This window comes from Phoca vitulina, unplaced genomic scaffold (assembly GCF_004348235.1).
Source record: "Phoca vitulina isolate PV1807 unplaced genomic scaffold, GSC_HSeal_1.0 scaffold32, whole genome shotgun sequence".
NCBI lineage: Eukaryota > Metazoa > Chordata > Mammalia > Carnivora > Phocidae > Phoca > Phoca vitulina.
In genome coordinates, this window is record NW_022589735.1 from 545,137 (window position 1) to 563,398 (window position 18,262).

Here is an 18,262-nt window from a genome sequence, read left to right on the forward strand (position 1 = left end):
GGGATAGCTGCTGAATTGCCCTCTAGAATTTTCCACTGCAAATGGTGGGGCTTCTTGGGCTCTTGAGCTTGGAAAGCATGGATAGAAGGGTTTCTGCGGCAAGAAGAGAATTTAGCTTATCAAGGGGGAAAAAAATGCCAGGCTTTTGCACATGCTGCACCCTCTGCCTAGAACATGTCCCTCCACCTTATTCTGGCCATTCTTCATTATTCAAATTTCAAGTTATGGACCATTTCCTCTTCTCCAACTCCCACCACCCCACCTTCACCATCCTCCAAGAAGGGCTTAGAGGTCTCTCTGCTCCCACAGTTGATGCTTGCCTTAGCCAACACTATCCCACTCCAACAACTCCCTATTGGTCTTTCCCAGTGGATTTTAAGCTGATGAGGTCAGGGACCATAATTATCTTACTTACCACTGTATCTCTGGTATCTAGATACTCCTTAAGTATAGTATTCATAAACTGTTTTGATAAATGGATGAATAAAAATGGAAGGAATGGCAAAGTGGGCAAGTGACAGAGAATCCCTCCACTTGTCTGGAGTGTGGTTCTCAGCAGCCTAAGGGAGTGGCCTCCAGGGCAAAGGAAAGCAGCAGGGAGCTTTATCCTCCCTCCCTCTCCTCCCCACTCCCTACCATTCTTTTGTCGTTATACCCCTTCCTCCCCAGCCCTGCATCTCTACATCCAATTTGGTGTGAGCTTGAGCTCCCTCTACTGGCCAGACTTCCGTGCCATGGGGAGCCAAGCCCAGGTACCCTCCCTTATTTCATTCTTCCCTCTGGAGAGACCTTTCTATTCCTTCCCCTACTTTGGAGTTTGTGAGGAACTGGAACATGAAGGGAAATCAGGGGTAGCCAGCACACCGGAGGTTTCCCAGGTCTGAGCCCCCACCTCCCCATCCTCGACCCCAGGGGCACTTCCCTCACATCCTCACCTCATGCTCAGTTTCCTGGAGTCTCTATTCCTAAACTCCTACTCCAGCTAATTCACAGAGATATTGATTTCTGGAGCCCTTGGCTGATACATCAGCTCTGACTGCAAAAGAAAGATCCCAAGATGAGTTGGGAATAGACAGAGACAGAGCAGAGAGAAAGGGGCCCAGAAAATGAAAGGATATAAACCCACACTGAGACAAAGATTATGGTTGAAAAAGACCACCAGAGCTGTCCCCAGACCTTTCTACCCCCCATGGATTCATAAACCAGGGCCCTGCCCTCTAAAGAAAGATTTCCCTCACCCCTTCAGTGTACCTATGTCCCCCTAAGGGGAATTATTGTGTTAATCAGATCTTCAGGCTTAATAGAAATATTAGACTTTAGGGATAACTCCTGGACAAAAGGGCTCTCCCCACCCCTGCCCCCTTCTCCTGAGAGGGCCCATCTGGGGCTCACATCTTCACTGTCACCACTGAGTGAATATTCTGGCTCCAGCCCCTTCTCAGGGATGCTCCTTTCCTTCTCTGGCATCAGCTCATCCAGCCAAAGTAGTTCCTGTGGTGAGAAGACCCTCTCCAGTGCCTTTCGGACCCCCACCAGGCCCAGCAACTGCAGGGATAGAAACAAGACCCAGGGCTGTCAGCAATAGCAGCAGAAACATGAGCAGCAGTAGCACTTATTGAGCACTTCCTGTGTTCTAGGCATTGTGTATTGTTTCATTTAATGCTAACACATTCCTACAAGATAAATATAATTGTTCCCATTGTATAGAGAAAGAAACTGAAGCCCTGAGAGTTTAGAAACTTCCCAGAAGTTACACAGCTGGGATCCGGTAATCAGATTGGTGCTACTAGAAAGCCCGGGGCTCTTAACTTCCTCAGGGACTAAGGATAAGGCCAGAAACCACCAGTGTCATCGCCTCACTGAGTAACAAAAGTGCCAGTATTGCCTCTCCCAGGGCCTCGGTTTTCTTTTGGACTTTATATCTCTGTCTGTGGTTGGTCAGCCAAAGAGGTTGTAAATGGAGTTGAATCAGGTATCCCAGGATTAGCCTATCTGTGGGCATCTCTCAGCCATCTTTCTCTGTCCCAAGATTCCCAACCAGGCAGAGTCAGGGCAAGTGAGAGGGGGAGAGTCTTCCTCCTGTGGAGGCTTTGGCCACCCTCCCAGGCTCAGAGTCTCCCAGGTTCCCTGGGACACTACCCAACCCTGCCCCAAGTCACCATGAGGGGGAAGATGATGGCTGCAGGGGTAGACTTGATTATCCAAAGCAAACCCAGGCAGGCAAGCTGGATGGCTGTGAAGAGGTGGACCCTGCTCAGAGGTACATGGCGCAAGAGCAGGAGGTCTGGCTGATGTTTTGCTGGCATCAATAATAGCTGTACCCTCTTTGTGAACTAGGGGAACAAGAGGAGGAGGAAAGCAGGGTATTCAGCCTGGAGGGTGTCACTGTTAGCTATCGAAGCCTAGCGTGAGGGGGAGGCCAGAAGTCTCCCTTGGCACCCTCCCCATTCAGAGCATGGCAGCAGAGTCCTATTCCCAAGAGAGTCAGAAAAAGAGGATAGGAGAGGACTCGGCAAGTATAGGCAGGAGGTACCAGCAGGAAAGAATAGGAGGAGTGGGACTGCATGGTAAATATAATGGGCTCACCTGAATGCTGCTCATCGCTGCCACCCCCATGTACAGGAAGATGCCATAGAGCACAGGCATTGGGATGAACTGGTAGGAAGAAGTGGAGAGGTGGCAAAGGAGTTCACTTGTGCCAGCTGCCCGGATGCCCCCCACCCCCCACTTAGGCTCCAGCCCCAGCCTCCAGCATCTACATCTAAGCCTACCCAGCTCTTTCTGTTCCTTTCCAACTGCATGCCTGATACTGAATCCTCAAGACAGTCAGAAGAGGTAAATTCTATAATTGTTTCCATTTTACAGAAGGGGGATTGGATTGGCCTACTTCTCCAATCTTACCTATCACGTTCTTCTTTGCTCTCTCTGTTCCTGCTATATGGCTTCCTTTCCTTCCCCCAACATGCCCAAGTTTATTTCTACCCCCTTGCAAGCCCTTTGCTTTGCTTTGCTATGTCCCTCCACCTAAAATGTCCTTGCTTGACTTTCTTCTCACTACTCAGGCTTCTCACTACTCATCTCTTGACATCCCAGAAGGGTGTGAGCTTTCAATCTAAAGTAGAGCTCTTGCACTCTTAATCACCTTACCCTCTTATATTTTTCATTAGAAGTAATCACTATCTGAAATTATCCTATTTTATTAATTTTTTTCATCTGTCTCTTCTCACCAGAGACTATAAGCAGTGGATGGTCTCTTTTGACACTACTATATCCCCAGTCTTTGGAACAATGCCTAGCATATGGTTTATGCGCAGTAAATATCTGCTGAATGAGAGTCACCTAGTTAGTAAGCAGCTGATCCGGTCCATCTGGCTCTTTCAACTACTCTACTCTCACCCAGCTCCATGACCTTTCCCTCCCCAAACTTCTCCTCACTGGTGACTGTTGTATGCCATTCTCCATGCCCTCCTCGATTGCTTTGCTGCTTTGGCTTGTTGAAACTTTCTGTGATTACCTGTTACTTAATTTTTGTTCATGTGTGTATGTTGCTGATAGGGACTTGGCTCCATATCTCTTTTCAATACTCCTGCCCCTTCCTGCTCCCCACCTGCTTCTCCCAAGTGCCTAACAGAGCCTTGCGCATGGCAGGTATTCTACAAACATCTGGTAAGGGAGCAGTGAAGGGGTTTTGCCTCAAGGTTTTTCTGGGGCGTGATGATCACACTTTGTTGGGAGGCTGGAGCAAGGGTACCATACCACTTGGCCCATAGGGGAAGGTGGCATGCCCACACCCTGCTCCACTGGGTAGAAAGCCCTCTGGGTAAGAGGTTGGGTTTTCAGATGGACCTGAGAAACTAGCTCTCTTGGTGATCTTTTGTAAGCTGCTTAACCTCTTTAACCTTCAGCTTCCTCATTTGTGAAGTACGGATGCCTTCAGGGTTCATGGGAGAATCAAATGAGACCAAGTGTGGAGAAAACAGCACAGTGCCTGGTGCACAGTAAGTATTTAGCCAGTGTCAGTTCTTGCTTGCTTTATTATTAGTACTGCCCTGCCCGGCCCCTGATGCCAGCCTAACAGAGGTACCTTGAGTACAGGTGCCAGGAAGATGGAAGTTCCTGTGAGGATGAACACCACCAGGCCTGTCAGCCTCTGCTCCCTGTGGTGCGGGGAGGGAAGAGTTAGCCAGGGTCTGGGAGAGCCCCCAGGGTGCCGGACTGGAGATGCGGACCACATACTACTACAGGCACTGGCAGGAGGGAAGTGGAGGGATCCCCCACTAGTCACCTGGCAAGGAGGGGGCCTTAGCATGGTGTGCAAAATTGGGGGAGAGGAAGGGGCACGGCACTTCAGTTTGGGTGTCCCAGGCCTCACCATCAGCTCAAGCTCATAGGTTTTTATTTTGATTTTGAAGGAAAGTTAGCAATTTTTACACTGCCATAAAAACTTTTATTTCAGTTTCAAAGTTAATTTCACATACTTTCCACAGATTGTGTTTCCAATAGTTACAAAATTGTTTTTGTGATGGTAACTCTGTAACATCAGTGAGGTACTCCTACACTGAGCGGTGGGTGGGGGGCGGGGGGGCAGGGGGTAATTAGCTGGCACCTCACCCTCGCTCAGCCCTGGCTGCCTCTGCCTTTACATCCATGAGGCTCCTCTTGAGGGCCCGCCCAATCCCACGGCCGAAGGAGAATGGGGGAAGATCTGACACACCCATCTCAGCCCAGGACCCATCCATTCACCCCACTGCAGTGCTCATGGAGCAGTGAGAGAGCCCTCTGGAGTCACCAGCTTAGAATTTAAGCTGTCCAAATAAGTGCTTTGTATCCCACCATACCACCTCACTGACCACCTCTCACTCTAGCCTCCTGAATACTGGCCTCACCTGATCCCCAGGAAGCTGCGGGGCTCCCCCAGGGCACAGGCTCTGCTTTCTCTCCGAAGACTGTCCATGTGGGCCAGGGAGATGACTGTGGCTGAGACGTACCAGGGTAGCCCCAGCACTGATGTGAGCAGCATCAGCATAGCCACACAGAAGAGGTCCAGGTGGAAGCCAGCTCCCTTCTGCAGGTAGTGGTGGAGTATTGAGGGTGAAACTAAACCAGACCTGGACTTTCTCTCCTTTGGAGTGGGAGAGGGAGGTCCTGGACCCCATCCTGGAGTTTCTGTCCCTTGGTCTAGGGACCTAGGGTCTTACCCGGCAGGCCTTACCCGCAGTTTATATTCAGCACGGTTGAGGATGACTGCTGTGATCTGCTGGTCCATGAAGATGAGGATAGATAGCAGCAGGGCAGGTAAGGCTGCTGCCACACTTAGCCACCAGGGGTTGGCTCCAAAAGGTGACACCAGCCAGCCACGCCCAGGGAGTGTGGGCTGGGAGAGGGTGTTCCATGGACAAGTTAGAGAGGGTCTCCCAAGAGTACCTCACCTGCACACCCCAGCATTGGCATTCTTCTATAATCCCTTACCCCCGTTCCAAGACCCTAGATGGTAGGTAGGAGCAGTATGTGTGCATGCATAGCTGGTTCAAAGCATCCCAGTGTCTTAAAAGAGGGCAGAAGGGGGGGGACCACCCTGGGGGTTGGGCTGGAGCCAGGGGCTCTGGACTTTGGTTCTCAGGGGCCCTCCCGCCCTCCAAGAGGAGATGGAAGGAGAGGCCAGCCTATACTTCTTGATGTACAGAGCCCTCTCCCCTAGGCAAACCCCCCCTCCCCCCAACCAGGGTGGAGCGACTCAGGCTCAGACCTGCCTTGATCTGGGGCAGGCGCAGGGCTGGGTGTGTCTGCGTCTGCTCTGATTATAAGCGTCTTTGTGGGGGAGGGGACCCCAGTTGCCGTCTCAGATTCTGAGCCACTGAGGCTACCCAACTGGAGTCCCCCTCCTCTCCTGTCCTGGGGGAAGCTGGAGAGAAGGTCTCCAAATGCCCAGGCAAAGTCTAAGTGCTAAGTCAGTGCTAAGCCTTGTCCTGTGCACTGTCATGCCCTTGGTAGGGAGCTCCAGCTTTACCAGATCAGAGCCGGCAACTGGGGGTTCAAAAAAGAGAGTGGGGGGGCACCTGGGTGGCTCAGTCGTTAAGTGTCTGCCTTCGGCTCAGGTCATGATCCCAGGATCCTGGGATCAAGCCCCGCATCGGGCTCCCTGCTCGGCGGGAAGCCTGCTTCTCCCTCTTCCCTCTCCCCCTGCTTGTGTTCCCTCTCTTGCTCTCTCTCTCTCTCTCTGTCAAATAAATAAATAAATCTTTAAAAAAAAAAAAAAGGGAGAGTGGGGAATAGTGGAGTGGGTAGGGCCAACCTATGACAATAAGTAACATTTATTAAGGTCTTGGTATGTGCCAGTCCCTGCACTGTGGTAAAATGCTTTACATTCATCTTCTGTGAACCTCAAGACAACTTATAGAGTAGGAACCATTGTTATTTATTATTTCCATTTTATAGATGCATAAATTGAGGCTCATTGATGAGAGATGTGGGTTAATTTGCCTAAGGTTTTACGGCTAGGAAGTGGCAGAACAGGATCTCAAACCCAGGGCTGGCTGAGCAGAACTCATCCTCTTAACCCCTAATTTATAATAATAGCTGCCATGTATTCTGTACCACTGTGTCAGCAGCAGTACCTCATTAATCCTCACAGCAGCTCTGTGAGGTCATTATTATTATCCTTTCTATTTTATAAGCAAGGAAATGGAAGCTCAGAGGAAGAGAAGCATGGGATCTGTGCACTTCTTCCTCCAAGGTCCTGTGTGCTGGCCCTGCTCTCCCCTCTGTCCTATACTCCCAGCTCTCACCTTGAACTCACTGGGCACCGTGAGCTTTGGCGTGGCCAGACCCAGGAAGGAATCAAGGCCACAGCCCAGCAGCATGGCCAGGACTGAGGAGAAGTCACCGAGCACTTTGCGCACCTGGCCACACAGTGGACACTCAGTCAGATTCAGGCCCGCCAGCCCCCTCCTTCTTCACCCTTTCCCATGCACAGACAGGGCCCAAGGCCAAGAGCCAGTACTCTCCCACAGAAAGAGAGGTAACACTCACCACAGAGGGAAAGAAGCGGCTTGTCTTCACATGCTTGAGGGCCGTGGCTAAGAGGAAGGAGGTAAGGAAGAGGAGGAGGGAGAAGAAGGCGGTGTCTGGGACTGTATGGCAGCTGGGGCCACGAGGCTGGCCTCCCCTCCGGGCACACTCAGGTGGGGGCAGCAAGGAGGCATTGACCAGGCCAAGGTCCTGTGTGGAGGGGGTCATCAGGGATGGGGGTGGCGGAATAAACACTGGCTGACACTCACTGGGACAGCAAGGGCCCAGGATAAGAGGTCTCCAGCCGCAGCACAGGTCTGGGCCTCTGTGACCAATGAGGGTTTCCCTAGCCTATGGGGTGGGAAAAGCCGGGCACCACTGACTTCTTTGGCTCCCAGCCTTTCTTTCCCAGACCCTCCCAGGAACAGGCCCTCACCATACTTGAGATGTCATCTCTGTCTTTTGGTTCTGTCCTCGTCCACTGAGACTCATTTCCTGGGAAGCAGAGAACAATTTGGGTATATGCCCCTCCCCTGGGAACCTTCTCCAACCCCTCAGAAGTCTAACCTCATGGGTCCAAGTAAACCAGAGAGTTCTTAGTTCTGACTCATCTGTCTGCTGACTCCAATCGCTACCAAGTCTGCGCTCCTCAGAACATTGCCTGGTCCCTTCACATTCCTTACCTATCTGTATCCCTGGTGCCAGAGACAGGACTGGCCAGAGCAGATGCCTAACAAATGTTTGCTTAATGGATGAGTACACCAATCTATGGGTTTCTACCAGGACCAGAACTGGTTTTGTTCATGTCCAGCAGAGTCTGGCACTCTTGAGAGGACATCTCTTCCCCATTCCTGCTGCTTCCTTCCACATGGAGGTATTTGTGCAAAAGTAATATGCTGAGTGGCTCTCCCCCTGAGTCGTCACTCAGACTAGGGAAAGAGCAGCAATTTATTTGATTGGTGAGTTTGAGAGAAGGCACTGGGCATGCCTCTCCCTGTCCCCTCCTCTCCTCACTCTTGGGAATAAGCTGCCTGCACTGTGTATACATTTAGCTTTGCTCCTCTGGGGCAAGACAGTCCCTGTCCAGTGCAGCCATGACTGGGTGCGTAAATCTATCTAATTTAGGTTTCATTGTTAGGAAGCCCATTCCCCCACAGATATAAGCATGTTCTTCGATCAGCATTGTCAGAAATAAAGACAATATTGGGCCTGCTCTGTTACTTCTCAATTGATCCAAAACCAGAGGGGAAAAGTGCTGCTGGTTTTTGGGTAAGTATTCAGGATTCTGCTGAATTTAACAAGGGGGGGATAGCAAGGGGACAACCCCTCCCCCTCCTGCATCCTTCCCCATCTTGCCAAACTCCCTGTTTCCCTCACCCACCTCCCAGGTCTGGGTACTGGCAAAAGCAGCCATAAGCAGGATAGCCAGGGCTCTGGATGGGATAGGCACTGGTCAAGCTCAGCATTTTGCCCACAGCATCGTAGATGAAGATGAGGCTGATGAGGGCACAGAAGCCTTCTTCGGTGAAGCGGGTAAAGTAGCGTACCAGCACGCTGGCCTCTGTGGCCACCAGTGCCAGGCAAAATGTGGCCACCCAGATGCCCACCCACAGGCGGAAGGGTAGGTAGTCCAGGCTGTAATCTCTGCGGGGTGGGGGTGGGGTGAGACAGACAGGAATTGGCAGAGCTGTTCTGCTCTCCACTTAATCCAGGTTAGGTGCCCCTGGAGCCAGACAGTTTCCACTCTCCCCTACTGACCCAGCCAGGACCAGGCTGAGAGTGTGGCTAGTGAGGGTCTGGTGACAGTCAGGGTATTCTCCTACCTACTAAAGGAGAAGAGCAGGCGCTCGAAGACCAGCACTGGCCCCGTACTGCTGAGGATGGTGAGGGGTTGGCCAGCCATCAGGCAGAAGGCAGCTCCAGCCACTGCAGTGCCCAGGAAACTCTCCAGCACCCCCTAGAAGCCAGCAGGGAACCCTGTCCGCACAGGACACTGGAGTCCTCAGCACAGCAACCCAAGCTTCCAGGGAAGCCCACCCATTGTCCCAGGGAAGGGTAAAGGGCATGGCGGGCAGAATACCAAAACTTGTGCCTGCCCCCCTCATGCCTCCCCACTCACCTGAGCACCATTGGTCGCTTCCCCCAGCAGACCCCCAAAAGTGATGGCATTAGTGACGGTGGCCAAGTAAATGTAGAGCACGGCTGAGAAGCACTGGGGATGTAGCGCGTCCAAGAAGTCGCTGGGGTACCATGAGGCCTTCCGGCGCACATCCTGGACAAGGCCCCCAAACAGCCTCCCACCCATGGTTTGTCAGTGATCCAGGTGACCCCACCCATGCCCCTATCCCTGCTACTTTCCCTGGGACTGGGTGATCCCCTCCACAGTGAGCATACGCCTCTGTGCCCCTGTGACCCCTGCCCCTCCCTGTACCCTTACCCTTGCTCTCACCCCATCTCACCTCACCTGCCTGTCTGCTGTAACTCTGGGCTGGGTGCCTGCGGCCAGTGGCCATACCTGTCCTCAGCCAGGGCCCCATGCCGGGCAGAGGAGCCCTGGACCTCCCTCCGTTGTGAGAGGAGCCTGAAGAGAATGGGAACCCAGGTTGCCTGAGGATCTCCAACCAGAACAGGACTGGGCACCCTGCCCCCTGGTGGCTGCTCGTGTCTCTGCCAGCAGGCTGGGAATCCAAAGATAAGGTTCTATCCCTTTCCTGGAATCCCCTACCCTCTTCAACAGTGGGAGTGGACCCAAGGTCTGTGGAGAAGGCCCCCGTATACCTTTTGTGCTGGGAGGGCAGACATTTAGGTGGGGCAATCCGGGCTGTCGGGTCCCACCGACCTGGAGGGAGCACTGTCACCTCCTCTAGGAAGGCATCCAAGGCTGCCAGAAGGTCTTGAAGGTTGCTGGCCCGACGAACTGACCACTGGAATTGCTAGGGATAGGGGCACAAAGGGGCAGTAAATGCAGATCTGGACCCTTACGTGCATTTTCGCAGTCTCAAAGCTAGACACAAGTCAGGCAGACAAGTCATTCAAGTATTCACTCATTAACGCACGCATGCGATGAGTATTGGCTGCCTACTATGTGCCAGCACGGTGCTAGGTAAGGGGGCTCCAGTGGCAGCCAAGGAAACCTCAGTCCTCATGCTCACGGACACAAAGCCACACTCTGCCTCATCGCTGTATTCTGTCACACATGGAGAGTCCGCACGTGCATACTCACTGACACAAGTCTATGTGTGGGCATGTGCACGTGCGCGCGCACACACACACACACACACACACACCCTGCCCAGCTCACCGGGTCACTGAGGAGGATGGCCACTGCCCGGCCCATCTCATGGTAGCCCTTTCCCAGTGTGGAAGGACCAAGGAGGAGGCAGAAAAATCTGAAGAAGGAACCAGGCCCCAGAAATATGAGAGGCTGCTATCCCATAAGGCAGCCCTGACCTCTGACCTCCCCACCAGCCCCCATGCATTTTCTCGTGTGCACACCTACTTTGCAGCCCTGACCACTAGCCCCCCCCCCCCGACCCCTTAGCACTATCCTGCACTCACCCCCAAAAGAACTGGACCAGAGACCTCCCAATCCCCTCCCTACTAAAGATCCTTCTGGTTTCCAGAACCCTCAACTCTCAGCAGCCTTACCTGCTGGGAAGGGGAACCTCAGTGAGGGGTCCCAGCACCACTGGATCCCGCAGGCGCACAAAGGCCCCCAGGGGCTGCGCGAGGAAGCCCAACTCTCCTGCCAGCACAATTCCTGCCTCAGCCCCTGGAGGCAGCTTCCGTCTCAGGGGGTTCTGACGCTGGATGGGTTCAAGGAGACACAAAAGATGAGAGCTTATTTGGGGAGGCGGATGTCGGCAGAATACTGATGGATAATGAGGCCAGTGGAGGGTGAACCTCTGTTAATCCCTGACCCCTCTCCCAGCCCTGCCCAAGGAAGGGCCACAAACCTGTTCCTTCAGTGGGGCTTCCTCACTGTGAGAAGCCTCTCTTGGATGGGCAGACCCTTCAAAACAGGATTAGGCAGTGACTAAGAGCACGGGCTTTGGAGGTGGATGCACCAGGGCTTCCTGACCAGGTTTACCTCTGACAGACTATGAAAACTGGAGCTTCCCCTCTCTGAGCCTCAGTTTTCTTATCACTAAAATGGGGCTAATTGTGGTACTACCTCACAGGATGGTTGTGAAGATTAAATGAGATACTACATGTAAAACTTCTGGCACAATGCCTACCAAAAACATCCCTTCCCAGAACTCTAGCCCCTCCACTCTTCTCCCCTCACCATTACTTCCACTTCTCACCCATGAGACCTGAGTTGAGCTATGAGCCAAGGCTAGGCTGGTCTAGGTCCGGAAGGGGGCAAGGGGATCTGGGACCCTCCCACCTCGGGCTTTTGGTCCTGGGCCCAAGCACAGGCCTCTCACCCTGGCAGGGCCTGGTGCCTGTGGGCTGGATGAGGTGCTGGGGTCTCTGCAGCAGCAAGGCCTGCAGCTGCCCTCTCAGCTCTGGGCTCAGCGACTCCACTCTGGTCACCTGTTCTGAAGAACAGAGGTGGGGCTCTAACCCTTTCCTGAGAGCTCCCTGCCCCAAAACTTCCCCTTGCCCCTCTGCCCAGGTCCCTTTCCATTCTGGGGGCCTCAGGGAACTTGCTCCTCTACTCTAGTCTTCCATCTCCCCCCGCACTGTGACAGGTAAGGATAATCCCTAGGGTGGGGTGGGGTCAGCTCTGGAAAGTTCTAAGATTTGGGGGGGGGAAGTCCTGGGGAAATGGCAGGGCTGCCCAGGCCCTCCCTGCAAAGGCTCCCAGCGTACCCACGAGCTCCAGGAAGCTCTGAGCTGGACAGTCCAGCAGCACAAGGCCCTCGGCCAGTAGGCTGCGGAGCTTCTGAAGGCTGGGCAGTGCCAGGGTGGGCACGTGAGGAACACTCCACCGGCCCGCACCCACCTCCAGCTTCTCCTCAAACAGCACCCACCTGTGGTGGAGAGGAGTGGACTATGTTATTGGGGCCATCTCTCCCAGGCCCAGGAGTGGGGACACAGGAGAGGCAGGGAAGGTAGGGCAATGGGGGAGTCCTGGGCCCAGTGGCCTCTTCCTGGGCATTAACCCCTCAACTGGGGTCTTGGGGAACTCAAAAGTAGATTGCATAGAAAGCTGAGCATCATGGAGGGTGAGGGTCTGAACTGGAGAACACAGAGAGGAACTCCTGTGGGGGTTAGAGTACCTCCTCACACAGGAGGAGCTACGGGTCATAGAGGAGTCCCCAGCTGGGGAAAGGGAAAGACCCCATAAAACTGCCCTGGGTCCCACTCACCTGCCCGTCTCTCTCCACTCCAGTGCCTGGGGCCAGCCCAGTAGCTCATTCAGCTGAATGAAGAGCAGAGGGTCCTTGGGTACCCCCAGTTCCCCTCTGTCTGTGTCTGAGGGTCCGTCAGGGCTGGGGCCAGAGCCAGGGCCACTGTCCAGCTCTCCTGTGGGCACATTTTCACAAGCACTGGAGACCTCAAACTCCTCCTGGCCTGGTAGCTTCATCTTGGGGAGGCTTGCACAGACTTTCATGGACTGGTACAGTCCTAGGTTTTGAGTCCAGGGGCCCTCTGGCTGGCTACATTTATAATGCAACCCCCCTCCCCCCGCCCGGCACTGCCCCAGCAAGCAGCGCAACACAAACAAGCAAGGCCTGCTGACTCCAGAGCCAACCGGGTCATTCCCTTTCCCACTTGCTTTCCCCAGCCCTTGCTGCCTGAGAGTGTTTGTTAAGACTAACCTGATCTTTCCCAGGCTCTCCAGAAATGCCCAGCCTGGAGCCAAAATGTTGTGTGCATTTTCTGTGGGATCAGGTCTGACCCCGCTGTGTTTTGTGTAAATTAACAGGAGTAAGTCACTGGCCTGGGTCTGAGGACTGAGACCCTCAGATTATCCTGCCCACTACTCTGTATCAAATACAAACACCAGCCCCCACCCAGGACTGTTTTGGGTGTCACCAACACACCCTAAGGGCACCCATTTGGATAAACAGAGACCTAATAGGTAACTGGATCTGTGGAAGCCAGGCTACTGTAAGGGAGACACCAGGCAGAGTCCCAGCTCATTAAAGGGCAAAGGAGGCATTGCAAGGAGAACACAGGGCCTGAAGCTTAAATTCCTTTGTCCAAGCACACCTGGAAACTTTCCAATTTAGCTGTGTCCCTGGGGTCTGCCCTTCTAACTCAGCCGGGCAGTCAGGGCGGAGGAGCCAACTAGAGCGTGTGTATGAAGGAGTTCCTGGAGCCAAAAGAACAAAGGAGAATGTGGTCTATTAGCAAGTCCTGTTGGCTCTACCTTCAAAGTAAACCCAGCATCCAACCACATCTCCCCACCTCCCACACTTCTACCCTGTTCCAAGCCTCCGTCCTGTCTCACCTGAATTATTTCAAGGGCTTTCTAATCTCTTGCAATCATCTCCCTGCTTCCACTCTTCCTTCCTTGCCCAAAGTTCTTAATCTGCATAGCAGCCATAGGGATCCTTTTAAAAGGTAGTCAAGCTACATTACTCTTCTCAAAACTCACCCGATACATTCCCCTTACTCCTAGAAGAAAAATCAAACTCTGTTATGACCTATAAGATCTACAGTCTGGCCCTAGCCTATGTCCCAGGCCACATCTCATACCATTCTCCCTTGCTCACTCCTTTCCAGGGGCATTGGTCTTTGTTAGGCAAAGCCTGTTCCTGCCTGGGGTCTTTGCTGTAGCTCTTCTCTTTGTAAGGAAAGCTCTTCCCCCAGATCGTCACATGACTGGATCCCAGTAATCTAAGCGTCATCTTAGACGTTACCTACTCAAGGAGACCTTGTTTTTTCCGCCCAGCCCTGTGTCTCCATCACTGTTCTCGGTTTTATTTTCTTCCCAGCAGTTATCACTACTACTATCTGCCTCATTTATTTGCCGTTTATTGCCTGCCCCGCCACACACACACATACTGGAATGTACCGTTCACGGAGCAGGTATTTTACCTATCTTCTTCAACGGCTGCCCTTAGCGCACCTAGTGGCCCTCAATAAATACTTGTTCAATGAGCGCATAGAAAGGGAGGGGCTGGGAAATAAATGCACTTCTCCCGGAGGTCACACGAGGGCGCTGCTCCACGCGGACAGGATCGCCTGGTCCACTCACCAGCCGCGTTTGCTTCCCCAGTGGACCCGCCAGGGCGCGAAGATGACAAAAAGGCAGGGAGGGGTCCTTAATCCTCCAATTTTCCCTGGATTGGCCCAGCGGGATGGGATGTGGGGGGAGCGCAACAAGGATGGAGAGAGAGGGCTAATCGTGCTCTTTGGTCAAACCCTCCACTAGATACGTGGGACCCCTCTCCTCCCTCGGAAATGGGACTTGGGCTGATTTCTCCCCACTAACCCCAGGTATGGACTTGGAGCGCAGGGATTTGCCCCAAGTCCAAGGAGGTCCCAGGATAGGAATGAAAGGAGTGAGTCACTCTATTACCACTTGGAGAGGTGGTGCTGAGTCTGAGCGGGGAGTTGGTTTCAGCCCCAGGAGGAACAGAAACTGGCCTAGGACCTAACAGGGCCTGGAATCCCTGTGACCACCCACTTCAAGAATGTGCCCCAACCTCAGGGCAAGTGATTCAAGAGAGCCTGAGGGGGGCAGGAACAGGCACTTGGCATGAATAACTCCCCTCACATACACAGCCTCCCTTCCCATCCCCACTCCTGCCAAAGTTCAGAGGGTCTTACCTTGCCTTCTCTATGGCTCCAAATACTCTGCCTCCCAAGGATGCCTGCCATTGAGGGCCACCATGCCTCCACTCTCCCCAGGCTCCCTTCCTACCTCTTGGGTCCTCAGTGCCCTGAGCTGGGCAGGTTGGTGAGAAACGTGAGTGAGAACCCTCAGGTTTGTCTGTGGGCCCCAGCTGTCTCCCAGGCAGGGCTCAGTGAAGGTAGGCTATATGGGCAAGTAGCCTTGGGTGTTGCCACTGGAAAATACCCTGACCCAGGAATCCAAAAACTGGGTTCTTATCCCGGCTCAGTCATAGATTTATTAGGTGTTCTTGACCAAAGTCCTTCCCCTCTCTGAGCCTGTTTTCTTTGTATAAATTAAAACAGTTGGGGTAGATGATTTCCAAAGTTCAAAGCATACCTTTATGCAATACTCTGAGCTGAACTCTGAGTGAAAGGGAGTGGTGTCATGAACAGACTGCCTTGGTGTAAATCCAGGCTTGGTCCCTTTCTAACAAGTGGAGAAGAGATTTATCTTTGCAGAACCTGAGTTTTCTTAGCAACAAAAGGGGAATAATAAAAGTATCCACAACATAAGCATTATTAAATGAAACAATGCATGTAAATTAAGCCTATCACATAGTATACACAATATGGAGGCTATTATTACTATATAACTGAAAATAGTCACTTGTAGAGTGGGGAAGAAAGAAAATATATACTGATATGTCAATTGTATCTAATCCTGTGCTAGGCACATTATCTCACGTAATCCTTGCAACAACTTTAAAAAATAACAAACACCTTTTACTTCTTGGGGCATCTGGTTGGTGCAGTTGGTTAAGTGGTTGGCTCAGGTGGAGATGCTGGGGTCGTGAGATAGAGCCCCATGTCGGGCTCTGCGCTCAGAGTGGAGTCTGCTTAAGACTCTCTCTCCCTCTCCTCTGCCCCTCCCCCCTCAAATAAATAAATCTTTAAAAATAAAATAAAACTTTTACTTTTAAAAAACTCTTTAATTTTTTGACTAGTTATTTATGAGAGTCCCTAATTATAAAAGAAGAAATGAAGAAGTTGCAAAAAAGATACAGAGAGATCTCCAGCTGGTACCTTTCATCCATCTTCCCCCAATGGTAACATCTTACATAAAGATAGCACAATATTAAAACCAGGAAAATGACAGAGGCACAATACTGTTAGCTAGACTACAGGCCTTATTCAGATTTCATTTGTTTCTACATGCACTTGTTTGTCTATGTATGTGTCCGTGTGTGTATAGTTTTATGAAAGTGCATCACATGCAAGCTGGGCAAGTTGCTCAACTTCCTTAAGCACTGGTTTTCTCATCTATAAACTGGGGGTGAAAATACTATCTTCTTCAGAGGACTGTTGTGAGAATTAAATGAGATAATGTATATAAAGTACTCAGAGCAATGTCTAAAATGTAGTGAACATTCAAAAAATTTAAGTATGTTTTAATTTTTTTTAAGATTTTATTTTTTTATTCGTTTGAAAGAGAGAGAGAGAAGGGAGAGGGGAAGAAGGAGAGAGAGACAGAATCTCAAACAGACCCCGTATTGAGCAGGAAGCCTGAGGCAGGGCTGGATCCGATGACCCTGGGATCATGACCTGAGCCAAAACCAAGAGTCCAAACCTTAGCTGACTGAGCCACCCAGGTGCCCCAGTATTTTTTTTGAAAAATCATGTTTTGAAAAGTGACTTGAAATACATAAATCATTCATATTTGTTTTTTAAAATTCATATTCGTTATAGAAGAAAAATAGAGGGGTGCCTGGGTGGCTCAGTCATTGGGCGTCTGCCTTCGGCTCAGGTCATGATCCCAGGGTCCTGGGATCGAGCCCTGCATCGGGCTCCTGCTCTGTGGGAAGCCTGCTTCTCCTTCTCCCAATCCCCCTGCTTATGTTCCCTCTCTCGCTGTTTCTCTCTGTCAAATAAATAAATACAATCCTTAAAAAAAAAAAAATAGAAAATGCCCCTAAGAGTAAAAATAACAAAATAAAATTTCACAATGCCCTTACTGTAAAATAACCACTATTAATCATTTTACTCACACCACAAATATGAGGCCCATTTCATTATTCCCACTTTACTATAAAAACACTGAGACTCAGAAAGGTTAAGCACTTTGCCATAGCTACTGAGTTTACGAGTGAGGAGCTGAAATTTAATGCACAGTCTTGCCTCCATTGCTCCCAGCTGGGGGCAGCAGACTGGCGCAAAAGTAACACTGATCTAGGGCTGACTGGGATGAGCAGCATCTGCTGGCTTCTGAGTGCTTGCTAGGTTCCAAGCACTGCCTTAGCACCTCGCGGGTCATCTCCATGAGTCTTCACGATAGCCCTTGGAGGTGGGTATCGGTCCCATTTCTGAATGAGGAAACTGAGCCTCAGAGGTACCTTGGCCAAAGTCATAGCTAGCAGCTAGTGGACCCAGGGTTCAGGAAGGGGTCAGTTGCATGCCTCAGCCTGAGCTTCAAAGCCTCTGCTCTGAGGGATTCATTCAGACAAGATGCTAGTGGAATGTGTGTGCAGGGAGTCTCTCCAGTTGGAGGTCTGGGCTTCTCTGACCCTGGAGCTGGGGTACCCTTCCCTGGTGCCCACCTTGACGCCAGACCACCCAGATGCAGCCAACACTTGGAGCGGGCCCTGACAGTTGGAGCCTGCTTCTACTCACAATGCCCACACTCCATCCGGAGTAGAGGGGTCTGGGCATTTGAAGGGGAGAAGGACGAAGTATCAGAGAGCCTGAGTCTGCAGCACAAAACCACCTGCACGTGCCATAAACTGCTTTGCCTCAGGCTTTCTGAGCCCCCGAGACCGAGCCTTCCACATTCAGGTCACGTGGGGAAGGCAGCTACAGGTCTGTGATTTTTGAGTCTCACATTAATTATGTATGCTCCGCTTACTTCCAGAAAAGATTTAAAGACAATAAAAGACATGGATACAAGTAAATATTTCAAAAATGAGCACTCATAATGAAACCAAAGTGGAGAAGAAAGAAATAATTGTCCTCAAAATTCTGGGCTAGGGATAATCATTGTAACTGTGTATCAAAACTTTTTTTTTTTTTTAAGATTTTATTTATTTGACAGAGAGAGAGAGTGAGAGAGCACAAGCAAGGGGAGCGGCAGAGGGAGAGGGAGAAGCAGGCCCCCCGCTGAGCAGGGAGCCCGATGCAGGACTCGATCCCAGGACCCCAGGATCATGACCTGAGCCAAAGGCAGACGCTTAATGACTGAGCCACCCAGGCGTCCCAAGCATCAAAATTTAATTGTGATTTTCCTGACAGTGGATGCAAAAAGAGAACATATGAATTCGACATTTTGTCATTATCCAATAAAAGGAAATAGCTATGCCAGATAGTCACGAGAGCCAAACTTTCTAACACTGAACTAACTATAAGAGGAATTTGTTACGCCTTATTCAGGCACTGGCCAGGGACCTTATATGTAATAGTATCTAGAACAGCACTTTTACAAAGGATACAGAAAGACTTCTCATGTGACTATCTCTGGTGTTAGTGG

General features: G+C 51.5%; 1 protein-coding gene across 1 annotated transcript; it reads right to left on the bottom strand.

Annotated features, from left to right (window-relative positions):
- Positions 1-1,251: 1,251 nt before the first annotated feature.
- Positions 1,252-12,597, bottom strand: SLC4A9 (solute carrier family 4 member 9). Its single transcript, XM_032425067.1, is given in 20 exon segments — positions 1,252-1,545; positions 2,160-2,333; positions 2,587-2,655; positions 4,085-4,157; positions 4,887-5,065; positions 5,213-5,374; positions 6,786-6,899; positions 7,030-7,218; positions 7,445-7,503; positions 8,390-8,652; positions 8,832-8,965; positions 9,128-9,302; positions 9,473-9,589; positions 9,787-9,941; positions 10,310-10,397; positions 10,657-10,814; positions 10,965-11,020; positions 11,439-11,552; positions 11,827-12,059; positions 12,327-12,597. Coding segments are annotated over 20 exon segments (3,051 nt in total). The 5' UTR covers positions 12,572-12,597.
- Positions 12,598-18,262: the final 5,665 nt, after the last annotated feature.